Raw genomic sequence first — 15,993 nt, forward strand, 5'->3', positions numbered from 1 at the left:
GCTGTTCTATGGGTTACAGGTTTGTGGCACAAGCAAACGACCAGTTTGTCAAACAGTATTCAATGTGGGATAGAATCATACAGTGGAGGTATGACTTTGCAGCATTGACAGTTAAGAAGGGTCTGATTTGTTTAACATGTTGCAAGTTGAATTTAATGGTATTGGATACTTTCTTAATATGTTTCTTAAAAGTCAAGTTCGAGCCCATTATGACTCCAAAATACTTGAAGTGGGAGACTAGTTCTATTTCTGCTCCGTTTAAAAACACATTGGATCCTTCAATGATGACTGGTCGTTTACTGAACATCATGCATACTGTTTGTTTGCATTTAACTGTAAGCAAATGTTGTTCATCCAGTTTGTAACCTTGTCCAAGACATTTGAGAGACAGGATGAGATCATTTCAGTGTTTTGTAGTTGCTGCTTCAACCATACTGACGAAAGTAAAATAAAAAGTCATTGTATTCACAGTATGTTGAATAAAAGTATAGCAAAGTAGAAAAGGTCATAAAGTATTTAATCAAATTGTCCTGAAAGGCGGTATAGTATGTCGAAAGAAAGTCTTAGTATGTCCTAGAAATGTCATGAAAAGACAAAAAGAGTATGCCCTGAAAATGTTATAGTCATAGTAAAGTAGAAAGAAAATACATAGTACAGCATTTCAAAAAAGTAATAGTATAGCATGTTCAAAAATGTCATAAGATGTCATAGTATAGTATGTCCTACAAAAAATACCTACAAATGTATTTTCTGGTCAAACTCAATGAAGGACTCGGCCCACTGGTTTTATTTTGAACCATTTAGTACTTCATTTTATTTTCACGTTGTCTAATAATAAGAATTAGAGCAGTTTTAGTACAGGTGTACACAAAGAACCGACAGCACAAAACAAGTTTAAACTTTATTTCCCCTTCAGTAACAGCTTCATGAAAATGAAAACATGACTGGCAGAAGTGTCTTCACCTCATTTTAGTTTGTATTCTTCTACAACATGCAATCTAACCTGTAGAACTTGGGCAGAGAAGATGAGAGAGCAGCATATGTATTTAAACGTAAACAGCTGCTGTTAGGATGAACAGGAAGTCGGCTTTGAATTGTAAAATTTGATTGTAGTCTTCGGCTGACTCAGTAATAGAAATTAAGGATCAGTGTTTTCAAGCACCCATCTACACTGAACAAAAATATAGACGCAACACTTTTGTTTTTGCTCCCATTTTTCATGAGATGAACTCAAAATATTTACACAAAATAACCATTTCTCTCAAATATTGTTCACAAATCTGAAAAACCAGTCAGTATCTGGTGTGAGGGGTAGGATTAGGGTTAGGGTAATGTTGTGAATCGAGTGGCCTGTGTTCGTCGTCCATACCATAACCCCACCACCACCATGGGCCACTCAATTCACAACATTACCCTAACCCTAACCCTAACCCTAATCCTACCCCTCACACCAGATACTGACTGGTTTTCGGACCCCCCCAATAAAGCAAAACTGCACGTTTCACAGTGGCCTTTTATTGTGGCCAGCCTAAGGCACACCTGTGCACTAATCATGCTGTCTAATCAGCATCTTGATATGCCACACCTGTGAGGCGGGATGGATTATCTCGGCAAAGGAGAAGTGCTCACTATCACAGATTTTTTCAGATTTGTGAACAATATTTGAAAGAAATGGTTATTTTGTGTATATAGAAAATGTTTTAGATTTTTGAGTTCATCTCATGAAAAATGGGAGCAAAAACAAAAGTGTTGCGTTTATATTTTTGTTCAGTGTATATAAATATCAAATAAATAAGGCTTTAAAGGTGGGGTAGGTAAGTTTCAGAAACCGGCTCGAGTGCACTAAAATTTGAAAGGACACAGCCGAAAAGAATCCGCCCCTTCCTTCAGACTTCCTTACAGAGCACCTCCTCCAACACACATGAACGCGCACATGGCGTCAGCAGACTGGTGAAAGTGGCCGTCTGTTGCTGGCGAGTCGTTGAAGTACTGCTGCAATGCACGCCCAATGACGGCACGCCCAATGACGGCACGCCCAATGACGGCACGCCCAATGACGGCACGAGATACATTTGTGCGTGCACGAGATGGAAGGGTGACAGACAGGACGGCAATCCAATCCGTTTAGCCGGGCCAGCTGCATTCCATGGAATATAACAAAAAGTGTATCTCGAGCCGGTTTCTCAAATGTACCTACCCCACCTTTAAATACACGTATCCTTTAATCTTGTATGTACACATTTATATTTGCAGTCCTTTTTCTCAATCTATCGCTGTTTTTTTACCCATAATCCCCCAAGCGTATGCCAGTAAAGCCTGGATCTTCGAAAATAACCATTATATTCAATATGAAATGCTCCATGTCTAAAACACTGAATAATCAAATAATGATGTAAATATATTGCAACCTTTTTAGTGATTGTATTGCTTCCCCATTTCTATGCGAGTAACATGCTTTCTTCCAGTAAGCTGCAGATACAATTACAGATGGTGTTTGTACTGGAACGTCATGAGATGCTTTCTCAAATGTATAAAATACTGAATACACACATGCTATTCAAAGGACTGTTCAACACTGATTTGGTATTTAGACACACTTGCTCTAACTTAAAGGTCCTGGGTGGTGTTGGAGAGCGCAGACTTAAACATGTGACAGAGAATAACTCAACCCTTCAGTTTTCTGTGTCGGAGGAGTCGGAGACGTCGGCCAGGCGCTCCTGCCTCTTGCGGACGTTCCAGTGCAGACACTGAGCGAGGCTCTCGAACCAGTCGTACACCAGGTCGTGGCAGCAGATCGAGGGCACGGGGTAACATGACGTAGTGATCTTGATGCTGTTCGGAGGAAAGGTAGAAGGAAATGAATGTTAAAGTGAGTAACGTTAATCTGTATGATGGAACAGGCCAATGATAGTGAGCGTTACCAGTCTCCGTGCTGGATCTCCTGTCGCTTCCTGCCGTCAAACGACACCCAGGCCGTGTTCCTCGCATCGGGAGACAAGGTGATCTGATGGAGAGGAGGACACACGGTCACTTTTTAATCTATAACAAGGTGCTGGCATTGCTAAAAAGTGTCCATGGAAATATTTAAAATAAAAATGCCTTAGTTGTTGGGGAATCATTTGCCCTGCATGTCTTCCTTCGCCCTCTGACGCAGATGCCCAGCATGCTATCTCCCTCAAGGAGGGGCTGCCCTAGCATATTGTTGATGTTGCCAGTTTGTGACCGGGCAACTCTCTGTTGAGATAGTTCTTGTTGTGGGACACCTGGAACACATCCTTCTCGGGGTGTAGATGACCCCGAGCCATAAGCGACAACAACTGTGATTCAGTGTCCTCAGCTGTTTAGTCTATCTATTGAAGAATGTTGATTATTACACTCTGAACGTTAAAACCTGGAGCTACAGGAGGGTTCTTCAGAATTGATTGTGTGGTCAAACCGTGGCCCGTGACATGTCTTGTGAATTCTCCGGCCGAAGCTCCGAATAAAACGTCAGTGTTTGCCATCAAAGCTCCAGCTCTCCATCGTGTCTCTCTCTGAGTCCTGACTCCAAGTGCTTCAGAAGTTTCCCCCACAGTAGTAAGATCCTGGGCCTTTTAAGTCTTAGACTAAGATTATTATTTGACATTTGTTTGTAATTTGCCTGTTTATTTTTTGTTGATTTGTATTGAGGTCATTATTTATTATTCAGTGGATTTTAATGTCCATATTATACAATGCAATTTATGTATTGAAACCTTTTTCTGTTTATATTTTTGTATTCTATTTATTTTATTTTCCATGAACTTAGTAATCTATCCGTGTTTTAAACTCTACTTTCCCGTACTTTAAAGCCCTTCGTGCTCAGCTGTATTTCTTGCATGAAAGATACCATACAAAAAAAAGTGTATTATCTTTATATCGTTTCAAAATGATCTCAACCCAGCTGAACAACTAAACACTCAAATAAGAAATATAATTTGCAGAGATTTAGTAAAAGTACACACACATCCTTTACTCAAGTAGAAGTACAGATACTCGTGTTTAAAAATACTCTGGTAAAAGTAGAAGTACTGACTAAACTTCTTCACTCAAGTAAAAGTAAAGAAGTATGGACTTCGAAATGTACTTCAGTAAAAAGTACCCATAACTACCAGCTGTTTTAAAGAGTACCTGACCTCCCTTTATATTAATAGAACAATAATGTCATTGTTAGCTAATGAATGTTTCCATGCTGAACAACGGCAACGTTTCCATTGGTCCCTCTTCTTTAGAAAAGACCAGGAAATGATGGATACACGGATCGTGTTCAAATCAATAGGCACGCAATGACTCTAAATAATAATGATCACGCCACCAAACACACATTCAGACTAAAGGAACAAGCCTGTTTGGAAAAAATGTAAGAAGTAGAAAGTACAGGTATTTGTGTTAAAAATGTAAGAGGTAAAAGTAAAAAGTCGTCAGAAAAATAAGTAGTGGAGTAAAGTACTGATACCAGAAACATTTACTTAAGTACAGTAACAAAGTATTCGTACTCCACTACTTCCCACCTCTGATCATTTGGGGATGATGTTGACCCAATACTTTCTAAGACATTTTGTTGGTTACGGTTTTTGTTTGTCACCTTTCTGTAAACACCATGCAAGGATCTCAGTGTGTGCCTCTCACCATGAGCTCGACCCCCGCGGGCACCACGATGGGCCTGAAGGAGAGCGAGTGGGGGCAGATGGGGGTCACCATGATGGCGGGGACGTTGGGGTGGATCATGGAGGCTCCGGCTGCGGCTGCATAGGCTGTGCTGCCTGTGGGCGTGGACACGATCACACCTGGAGGACGCAGAGGGGACATTGAGTTATTCATTTGTCACATTATGTATTCATCATATCTACGGGGAGACAGAAGCTGGGGGTCACATGACTGCTCTCACCGTCTCCCTGCACCGAGGTGATGAGGCGACCGTCCAGGTACAAGTCCACATTGGAGAGGTAGGAGGAGGGGCCTCGGTCCACCACCACCTCATTCAACACCTGAACACACACCCCTTTAATTGGACTCTTAACGGCAGATATGGTGACACGTGTCCATGTTTAAATCCTAAGTAACATCTAAATATCTGTACAAATCTAAATTAGACTTGGTACCATTTAAAGTTGAACATTACTCTAGTGCCATCTACAGGCCAAATGCTGTAAAGGTTTTCACATGTTTATCTGAATAGACAAATACAGTTTATATGCAGAATATGTGAATTTGGCAACCAATACAAATAATATCATATTATTACAAAAGCAAAACTTTTACAGAGCTGAACTGCCATGATAAGTTGTTTGATCAATACATTGATTGATAATAAAGTGCTTATACAATCCACATGGTGTTTCTATCCACAACAAAAACACACCAACGTGCACAATGTCATTAATATCTGTTAAAAAAGAAATTAAGAAACAAGCACAACACTTTGAAACAAGCTCTCTGGTGGAGATGATAAAGACACATATCTGCTGTGCTGTATAAGAACACAATGGTGTTCCATGTCCTAGTCTCTTCTCATTGTCCTTGAATAATGTCTAAATCTCCCACTTTTCTTCCCTCCGTGCTTCTTGTTATCTCAGAGGATGACTCAGTTTTTCCATTATATAGATTTCCTTCACCGTCTCCTTCCATTGTTCCTGGCAGAGGATCCACTTTACCCCGCTTCCTTTGTGAAAGCTGTTTTACAAGCTATCAAAAATATTTAGTTTCGCCTTATTTTCAATGTCACAGCGGGATTTGGAAAGACTTGTCCATGCTTTTATCTTCAGTAGACTCGACGACTGTAATGGTGTCTTTGCAGGTCTCCAAATATCTGGAACAAACTCCCAGAAACCTGCAGGTCCGCTACCACTCCGACTACTTTTAAATCCAGACTAAAGACTTTTCTTTTTGCCGCTGCTATTAATTGATATATTCATATCTTAAACTGCACTGTAACTTTTATTCATGTATTTTTTCTTTTAATGTTTATTTTATTATCTTTGCTTTTTAATGACTGTTTTTAAATGCCATTTTCTTAATGTCTTTCATTGTTTTAAAGCACTTTGAATTGCCTTGTGTTGAAAGGTGCTATATAAATAAACTTGCCTTATTCTCACATTTTCTACAGTAACATTTAAATTATAGACAGAGTAGCTCATAAATATATCATATCCTAGCAGCTTTTGCAGAATGTATACCATGTATAACATTTAAAAATATTATATGGCAAAATCAAAATATATAGTGCTAGAGTGTTTGGCTTCTACTCCACATTCGACACACTATTATTATTACATTGTGGATGTTAGATGTGCTGTCCACAAGTTCTGCCAAACATCAGTTTTAATGTCAAGCCTTTCCTTCCACAGACAGTAAATAAAACATAAATAAATATGAAACAACAATAACTCAGGCAGCAGCAGAGCATTACATCCCAGCATTACAGCAGGAAAGTAAAAGCAGTTCAAAGATGTTGTCGTGCCGACAAGCTGCAGACAGAGCACGTCCCCGTCCCCCCCTCAGAGCTCTGCAGCTGAGTGTGACGTCTGCCTGACGACAGCCGAGCAGCAGAGCCAACATCCTGCAGCAGCAGACATGACGTCATGAGAGCTAACTGTTGGTTAAAGCCTGCATGTGTGTGTGTGTGTGTGTGTGTGTGTGTGTGTGTGTGTGTGTGTGTGTGTGTGTGTGTGTGTGTGTGTGTGTGTGTGTGTGTGTGTGTGTGTGTGTGTGTGTGTATCTGCTGCAGTGAAATACATTGTTTAGTTGCAGTGTGTGTGAGCATGTGTCTCGCAGGAGTTACTGTGTGTGTGTGTGTGTGTGTGTGTGTGTGTGTGTGTGTGTGTGTGTGTGTGTGTGTGTGTGTGTGTGTGTGTGTGTGTGTGTGTGTGTGTGTGTGTGTGTGTGTGTGTGTGTGTGTGTGTGTGTGTGTGTGTGTGTGTGTGTGTGTGTGTGTGTGTGTGTGTGCGCATGTGTCTCTGTAACTAAACAATGTATTTCACTGCAGCAGTGTGTGAGCGTGTGTCTCGCGGCAGTGAGGCAGTTGTTTAGTTAGGGAGTGTGTGTGTGTGTGTGTGTGTGTGTGTGTGTGTGTGTGTGTGTGTGTGTGTGTGTGTGTGTGTGTGTGTGTGTGTGTGTGTGTGTGTGTGTGTGTGTGTGTGTGTGTGTGTGTGTGTGTGTGTGTGTGTGTGTGTGTGTGTGTGTGTGTGTGTGTGTGTGTGTGTGTGTGTGTGTGTGTGCATGTTGCTCTGTAACTAAACAATGTATTTCACTGCAGCAGTGTGTGTGAGCGTGTGTCTCGTGGCAGTGAGGCAGTTGTTTAGTTAGGGAGTGTGTGTGTCAGACAGAGGAGCGTCAGAGCTCATTAAATATCCATTCACTGAATATGCTGTTGATGCCACGGTCTCCATGGCAACTGGCTCAACAGAACTTCAGTACAAATCTGCAGCCAGCAGCTTTATTATGACTGTCGCCATGGCCACACGGTTCGCTACACATTTATGATCCATGCAAAAGCACCAAGGATGAAACAGGAAAACTAGGGACACACACACGGACACACACACACGCATCATTTTCCGGGTGTGATCAAGAATGAATGAAGAGGACAAAATACAACAACAAATCGCCCTTTTCAACCTCAGACCCACACAAGCTAAAGTGAAGAACTATAAATCGTCTTTTAAACATCCCTGTTTAAAGAGGCCCTATTAGTCTTCTGTGCCAATGGTCTGCAAAAGGCTAGCACCCCTGTGTTCCCCCCAGAGGGAGGTTCTCTCCTAACAGGCGGGAGGATGAGGATTAGGGGTGAAGTCAAGGCAGAGTTAGATGGAATAAAACGGTGACACCATGGCAACATGCTGTATCTAAAACAGTCGGGGCAATATTTGCTTATTGATGGGCTCTCCCAGTACGATCATCATGTTCCTCTCGCTAGTGGCTGCCACATGGTAGTAACATGCAGTGCACCGATCAGGTGTTTGGTTTAATACCACACAGGGTTGCCTTTTTCTTTGCACAGCACCCCAACGCTCGCTTACATATCCATGTTTGCATTTTCCCTGCATCTGAGAGCCATGAGCATTAAGCCAATTGCTCTGATCCATGCTCCTCTCAGCTTGTTTACCCTCTCTCCATTTTACTTTCTCTTTAGATTAATTGAAAAGCTGAAGTTTGTTTTTAAGGTCAATTCACTTTAGCAGAAAAGCCAGAGTGTCATTCTAATATTGACTTTAGTCTCTCCTAGTGCCTCCTAATGTGTGAATTAAGCTGTATACCAAGTTGTAGAAGCGTACAGTATTTATTGTTTGACTAATAAGCACTGCATACTAATAGTTTGTGGGCCGGGGCAGGGACTCTTCTAGCACCTGGAAAATAAACTAAATCAAGTCGTCGGGTTGAGAGGACCTGAAATGGTTCCCCTGTAAAAGTCCCTGCAGTTATTTATCTTTCCGCTCAATAAGCTCCTGGCCTCCTCTCTCCTACCTGCTCCTCAGGGTCCTCACCTGGAGCTGCAGGGTGACCTTTCCGGCCTCGCTGTTGGTGTGTGTGTGAGGGAGCAGTCCGTTGTGTTCCTGCTGCTGCGTCTCTCTGCTGCTCGGCTGCTGGCCCGTCCTCTGGAGCATGTCCTTCACCACCTTCACCTTCAGACGGCTGCGCAGAGTGATGGCTGCATTGCCTGAAGTCCAAACACAGACATACTGACACCTTAAGCACTCACGTGGCATTCAAATACACACTATTCACAGTCTGTAGTGATATATATAATTAGGTATAGCACTGTGCATACTGTGTATACATAGGAGTCATTTACACTGGGGAGGACGCTTTTTTAATTGGCTGCTTTGCATTGTCTTAAAACGCAACGTAAGCTCAATGATATATCTCAACCCATACTATATTGTATACCTTACTGCATATAAATCACATTATCTCACTATTGAACACATGCTACATAGGTAAATATGCTCTGGTTAGGTGCTAAACTGACGTATGTTATTTTCTGCAATGACAATGAAGTTAAATCTAATCTCCTCTGATCTGTGTCATGAGCATGATTTACTTCTAGGTTTGAGCTTTCAGGAAAAGGAGCGTTTACATCTCGATTCATGTTTCATGGAATGCTCTTCTCTACCTTCAAACACTTTGGCCACTTCGGTCTTGTACGACTCGAATTTGAAGGGCGTCAGGAAACCCAGAGAGCCGAGGTGGAACGCCATGACCGGAGGCACGCTGCCCTGCAGGAAGAATATCAGTCCAGACATCAACATCAGATCACTCGTGCAATTTCTGTGGCTTAGGTTTTTTTACTTTTAAAGAGCGGTCTTTATAGAGGAAATATTGTGTTCTAAAATATGTTTCATATGGAGAGTGAAAGCACAAGTCAAGGACATAGACATCATGAATGTATGTAGTCTGTATGTATGGATATTTCTTCATTTATTTATGTTTGAAGTATAAAATGTTTAGACATCTGACTTCGTCAATCAAAGAGTGATTACCTGGAAGAGAGAGGAGGCGTAGAGCAGAGTCCCGTCTCCACCCAGGCAGATGATCAGGTCGATGCAGTCAGAGATATCATCGTAACCTGAAACAAAAAACACCGATATAATCAACAAATCATTTTCTATTTACCGACATTATGTATGCTCAAAATCTGATTTAATTCATGAATGTACTGTAAAAGTTCTTGTTTCAGAAGTCAGATAGCATATGTGTGTTGCCAGTTGTGCATAATACATTTCATTTATTCTAAGAGTGTAAGAGGAGCAACATAAGACAATTAAAGACCGTAGTTAATTATTTTCCCATAGATGAGAGTAACACCTACGTCACTTCCGGGCGAAAATTACATCCCCGCCGCACTCATAACGTGCAGGGCTGGAGTGACTTTCGCTGTTGGGACTCGGGTTTGAGTCCAGCATGAACTTTTTTGTTATTTTCATGTCGATGGACACTGAATATTATGTAGTTGGAATAGAAGATTCCTAATATTGTTTGCCGAGACCAAGATTAATGACCCATCAGCATTTTAAAGTCTAAATATCCCTGCACATGCAGCAATGACATTTCTGCTGCTATCTTTGCAAAACGAGTTAACAGTCACATGTGATCTGGATGAGTGCTGCAGAATGCCGTTTTTATAAGGGATGTATATGTGTGTGTCTTTCATATTAAACATGATCGCTGGTAGATAGCCACAGAAGATGTACACAGTTTAATCTGGGCGGATCCCATTTTCCCTGGGCGAATCACAGTTTACCTGAGAGGGTCACAGTTTAACACAGCTGAAAACTTCTCCACGCTGCTTTCAAACTCTGAGTAAACAACGTACGCTTCACTGGGAGGCTGTCTGCAGGTGTACACGTCTCAGATGGACTTGGTATCACATTAGGAATGATATTCAGTGATAATTCGGGCAACAATATCTGGTTTTAAGGATTTATTCGAGCGGATCACAGCTTAACACAGCTGAAGACTTCTCCACGCTGCTTTCAAACTGTGAGTAAACAACGTGTGCTTCACTTGGAGGCTGTCTGAAGGTGTACACAGGTCTCAGATGGACTTGGTATCACATTAAGAACGATATTCAGTAATAAGTCTGCCAACAATAGCTGGTTTAAATGATTTATTGGAGCTCGCAATGTTTTGAACAGACATGCCCATGTCAACTCGTTTTTCTTTTTGTAGTCCTCGCTGTTCGCGTCCGGATATCGCCATCGTAACCACAACCTCACACACTGGTACTGAATGTGCATCAAAGTGTTCCTATCCAGCCAAATATACCAAAAGATTTATGTAAACGACAGAAGAAGCGATCGAAATGTGTATTTCAGTCGAAGGCCACGCCCCCACATCTGTCAACCAGTTGATCGGGGAACCAGTTAAACCGGAACACCGGCTGTTACTCTCATGAGCGAGGCGGAAAATAATAGTTGTATCATGCCAAAAAGCTGCTGTGTCGTTTATTGCTCCTCAAAGATTAAAACAAATCCAGAGTTACGTGTTTCTGGACTTCCTCTAAGAAAAAGGACGGTAACAGAAGAGCTCTGTGGCTTCAGACTTGATCAGAGGTCGCGTTAACCGAATATTTTCCGTCTATGACGGATTTTTTTTGACAATGAAATCTGAAAGCAGTCCGTCATTTTTTAGATTAGAACAAACTCGGAACAGCGCCAAAGTTTCCCCGCAGCGAGGCGCCGGTGTTATGCCGTGTTATGCATGCCCTCCAAAAAGGAAATCATACCGTTTCCAAACCTAACTGTGCCGTACAGATCATTGAAATGTCTGTGAGTTTTGGCGTTACGCTGTGCACGCTCCCGCGAGGTGCAGCAGCCATGCATAACACGGAGCATGTGAACTGTCATTTTAAATGTTTATATAATTTAGATTTTATTTTTAAATCACATGACGACTAGATATTTATAGTAAATAAAAACCAGAATATTTATATAAAATGGCCTACTTTATTATACTGGTTGTGTGTTTACTGTGGGGCCTCACCCTCTCTGAAGGTGCAGAGCTGGTTGCGGATGGATCCGAACGCCTCGTCCTTCGACAGCGTAGCGTCGTCTGCTACTCTGCGCTCCACGTACACCATCATCTGTTTCTCCTGAAACACACGCTTTAGTGACGGCAGCCAAAACACACACAGACATCTCCAAAAAGCACTGTTTCTGTGATGAAGTTAAGCACAGGGCAACATGTGTGCTTTAATGTGACGCCGCCTGTCTGGAATGTAAATACATGAGCTCGCTCAGACAGTGTCGTTACACAGAGAGCCGCTTGTTTTGACCAGTCATCAGACCAGACAGTAACCTTACATGTCTGAATAATTTCCTGGGTTGTTTTTCTAAGAGTTAGATCATTTTTCAGTTCACATGGAAACAGTTTTCTGGCAATACTGGGGTTTGCAACGTGCTTTCGATATGCCCTGGTACACAAACAGCTGTTAATGTTGCATACACACACAATAACACTTGATCGTTTGAACCAGACAGTTTTGTCAGCTCATGCTGTCTTTGTTGTCAGCTGTAGCATGCTAGTCGGCTAAGCTTTTATTTTGTAAATCTGGTTGTTATGTGGTTTAGGTTCAAGTCATTTTAATATACCAGACATGACATGAAACGTAGAGAAATTGTTCCAAGATTTCTACGGAAAAAAGCCAGTGTGCGAGATTAGCTACAAGATATGATAACTCTCAATAGCAGATAAAAGCTTTATGGTACCTTCGTCTTAGTGATTGTCAGCATAACATGGTCAGCTGCCCATGTTATGAATTGCTATTGTTATGAATGATCTTGCTGGCCCTTATAAACCGTTGGGCTTTTAAATACTTGTTAAGATCTGCAGGAACCCTGAAACACTACTTTGTGTGTCTATCATTTCTTCAGAGCATCAGTTTACTTTGTTTAATCTATTTTCATTTTTGTCATGTTGCTGCAGATGTCTCAGAAAGGTTAATTCACTTTTTTGTCATCACCACAATCTTCCTTGCAGCTTTGGTAGATCAAAGTCGTGCTGTTTTTATCTCTCTTTTTGATGAAGAGGTAATTACAGTTTGAGTTTAGTGTTATTTAAAGTTAGTTTAGTGTTATTATTGCCCCAAAGTGAAACTAAAAATCAGTTTTCATTTTAGTTTAAGATCCCAAAGTCCGCCTCTGCAATAACACATTAACATCATAAAACATTAATCTTGTCAAAAATACTAGGAGATATTTTGTAATCCAGTACCTCCACTAGAAACCTGCAGAGCTCTTTGAAAGGATCGACGAGGCTCTCATCTCTGATTTTCCTGATGACAAGAACGTTGACAGGAGGTTTGTTCCAGGTGAGCCGCTGGCTGGCCGGGTCCTGGATGTGCCTGAGACCAGAAAACACACATACACATGAGTAAACGAACACTCGGTGTCAGTGTCAATACGTTAGACACAGAAACAGACCAAAAAGTTGACCGTTACATTGTCTTGCTACTTTAAGCTAGTTTGCTGGATCCTGATGATTTTCAAATAAAGTCAAATGCCACCATGTCTTACATCATGTTCTGAGTAAAGTAAAAATACATCTGCAGCGGCAGTCATTCATTAACAGTTTAGGGGGAGTGAGGTCCAAACTCCAAACATCAGACTATAAATTTCTTCCGCTCTTTACCATTTGTGTCTCTCCTCCTTTGAATGGCTGATCACAGGCTTTGTGCAGATAATTTCATGTCTGATTTCAGATCAAGTCCAGGTAAACACTCGTTAGACCAGGTGAAAACTAGCATCTGTCTTATGTTCTGTTAGCCACCCAATCACAGCAATCTCAATTAGTGTGAACACTATACAAAGTTCGACCCTCATGCTTACATGACTGAAGTTGGGTTGGGAAGAATACAGGCTTTGGGTCCGAAGTGAGTGGCTGGATACGGTCCATGTAGAAAGTGGGCTCTCCTGTGAGGATGGAGGAAAAAAATGAGGACAGGTCAACAGCTCACGTCCCGGGCAACAGAGCTGTGGCAGAGGCACGGCCGACCAGCTGGCAACCTGCAGTGCAAACCTCTTAGGAGAGCTTTCCGCTGTGTCGCTCGCCGAGCCAGAGGGCTCCAGGTGCTCCTGTTGGCCTGGCAACCTCAGCCGCTCACTCTCCCACAGCAGCTGTTCATGACCGACCCCCCGTTGCTGCGACCTCGTCCCCTTATGCCGTCTCCTTGGTGACTTGGGCGGGTGCTCCCGGTGCTTGGAGGGCTGATTATGGGATGCTGAGGGTTGCTCCGTGCCTCTGTCCGGCGCTGCAAAGGGCCCCGATGATGGGCCGGACTCTGAGCTCTCCATGCTTTAGGGAAGCTACACAGAATCAACTGTTATAAGCAGGGGTGCACATAACTTTTTTGCCCTGGTTCTCAAAGGAGCACCTGGAGATGTTGCTTTGTGCGCATCCTTAAAATGAAATAAACCGGACCTTTTGAGGGGTACTTGACTTTATGAACGGGGGGGGGAGGATCGCAGATGCCGTCGTGCTCACCGACGGATTAAAACAATTAAACCTAAATAGCTCGCGAATTATACTTTGGCGGCCGTTAATATACCTGGGCGGCCCGCCCGCCCGCCCAAGTAAAGTCTATGTGTGGGAAACCCTGCTATCTTACCAGTTCTTATATCTATCTATCTATCTATCTATATCTATATCTATATCTATATCTATATCTCTCTCTCTCTCTCTCTCTCTCTCTCTCTCTCTCTCTCTCTCTCTCTCTCTCTCTCTCCTCTCTCTCTCTCTCTCTCTCTCTCTCTCTCTCTCTCTCTCTCTCTCTCTCTCTCTCTCTCTCTCTCTCTCTCTCTCTCTCTCTCTCTCTCTGCAAATGCGCCTTCCCTGGTTATAAGATGTTTCGACAACTCAAAGAGAACCAACTGAGAGGATTATATAAAGATTTTTAAAAGGGCAAATCTGATTTGTCAAAGTGGGGGTGTCAAGGTACTCCACAGAAAGTGGAGTAAAGAGAAGATGTTGGTCACCCCCGTTTTGAAGAAGCAGACAGGAGTACCAGCTGAACTTTGAATTAACAAAGTCTCACAATAACACAACTACAATCTAACTGATTGAAGAAGGAGTAGACCCAAATCTGCTCTGATCTTCAAAGCTAAATTGCTTTTTTGTCAAAGGTGTCTTTGGACAGCATTGATAACAGCTTCAGTTCCCCGTTATGAAACGGCCTTCTAACATAATAACTAATATATATATATAATGTAACGTCCACAGAAGTAAACTGTTTTGCTCCTGTGCTGGTACTAATGTCTGTTTCTCCAAACTGGGGGGTGCCGACCGTCAGCTACTGTAGATAACACACTACAATCACTTAAAGGATAGGAGACGTAAATACTGTATAACTTGTCAGAGGAGTATTTTTGTATATTGACTGCTGGTCAGACAAAATACCGCTTTGAAGATATCACCTGGGCTCTGGAAGAAATATATACTGGGCATTTTCAGTATTTTCTGACATTTGATATACTTAATGATCAGTAAATAACTTGGGGGAAAAAGTGCAGCTTAACTGGTTATTAACATAACTATAATTTCCCTATACTTATATAATAAATAACCTAGTTTAAGATGTATTATTGATAGGCTAACATTGTTTCACACTGGATGAGTTGTGTTTGTCACCTTTGGGTTCATAAGGGTTGATGTTTGTCCTACAGGAAAAAGTCGATGTATTAATCACTAAAGCTGTTAGTAAAGCAGTGCTCCATCAAACAGTCTATTGATCTGCTTATACGGTTTATGGAAAACAGTCGAACATAACTTGAACTATCGACTAAAATGAATCAAAACAGCGGCGTAAACTAACAAGGGCCACAACCAGTTATTAATTTCAGCATTTAATTATTTGCAGATAATTATTTTTTAAATTAGCATTCCAAGGTGATATATTTTTGCCAGTCCAAAATCGAAAAATCTTCAGAATAATAATAAAACGGAGAGAAGATATATATATTTGAGAGAACTGTCTGCCAATTTCGCATCCTATATTAAACAAATATCTACGCACTACATTTTAGTATTAACATGGTGTAATAAGTCAAATAAAATACAAACGTGTTTTCTTTCCAATTTTTGATAAACAGTTTGACCTTGGACTAAGTTTTAGAGGGATAGCCGTCTTTTTAACAACAACCGTAAATAACAGTAAAACAATGACTAACCTTCAGAAAAGAGCAAACTAACGGCTCTCATATTTAAATAACCGTTATATGTTGACAGCAGAAGTTACCTAGCAAAAAGCTAAACTAGCTAAACCTGTGAAGGAAACGGAGCCTTACTTTGTCAGAAAGAAGAAAACATGCTTATATTGCTTCTACTTCATCGAGTGTGTTTAGACGCTATAAACACGTGTCTTTAAAGACAGACATTGTCGTCAAGGTTTAAAGGCTAAAAACCCAGTGTAAAACCAGTCTATGTGTAAAACCCGAGTGGTGCAGAGATGTTTCTAGAGCGGTTCAGGAGAGTCGTCACTGC

General features: G+C 41.6%; 1 protein-coding gene across 2 annotated transcripts; it reads right to left on the reverse strand.

Annotated features, from left to right (window-relative positions):
• Positions 1 to 888: 888 nt before the first annotated feature.
• nadkb (NAD kinase b) lies at positions 889 to 15,993 on the reverse strand. 2 transcript variants are annotated; one of them, XM_034105165.2, is made up of 12 exons: positions 15,798 to 15,993; positions 13,534 to 13,820; positions 13,344 to 13,427; positions 12,730 to 12,859; positions 11,500 to 11,608; positions 9,498 to 9,583; positions 9,131 to 9,233; positions 8,502 to 8,674; positions 4,907 to 5,006; positions 4,648 to 4,805; positions 2,922 to 3,004; positions 889 to 2,832 (listed from the first exon to the last, which is right to left on the reverse strand). In XM_034105165.2, exons 2-12 carry the CDS (start codon positions 13,806 to 13,808, stop codon positions 2,673 to 2,675), a joined length of 1,461 nt encoding a protein of 486 aa, XP_033961056.1. In that variant the 5' UTR covers positions 13,809 to 13,820; positions 15,798 to 15,993; the 3' UTR covers positions 889 to 2,672. The 2 variants fall into 2 exon arrangements, with proteins under 2 accessions (XP_033961056.1, XP_033961057.1); XM_034105166.2 differs by lacking the exon at positions 15,798 to 15,993 and adding an exon at positions 13,936 to 14,043.

Source organism: Pseudochaenichthys georgianus, chromosome 17, assembly GCF_902827115.2.
Source record: "Pseudochaenichthys georgianus chromosome 17, fPseGeo1.2, whole genome shotgun sequence".
In the NCBI taxonomy this organism is placed as follows: Eukaryota; Metazoa; Chordata; class Actinopteri; order Perciformes; family Channichthyidae; genus Pseudochaenichthys; species Pseudochaenichthys georgianus.

Coding starts and splice junctions, on each gene's coding strand:
- nadkb (XM_034105165.2), bottom strand. CDS start 13,808: ATGGAGAGCTCAGAGTCCGGCCCATCATCGGGGCCCTTTGCAGCGCCG. Junction 11,609..12,729: donor TCTGCAGGTTTCTAGTGGAG/GTACTGGATTAC, acceptor CGTGTGTTTCAG/GAGAAACAGATGATGGTGTA. Junction 8,675..9,130: donor AGTGGCCAAAGTGTTTGAAG/GTAGAGAAGAGC, acceptor TTTGGACTTCAG/GCAATGCAGCCATCACTCTG.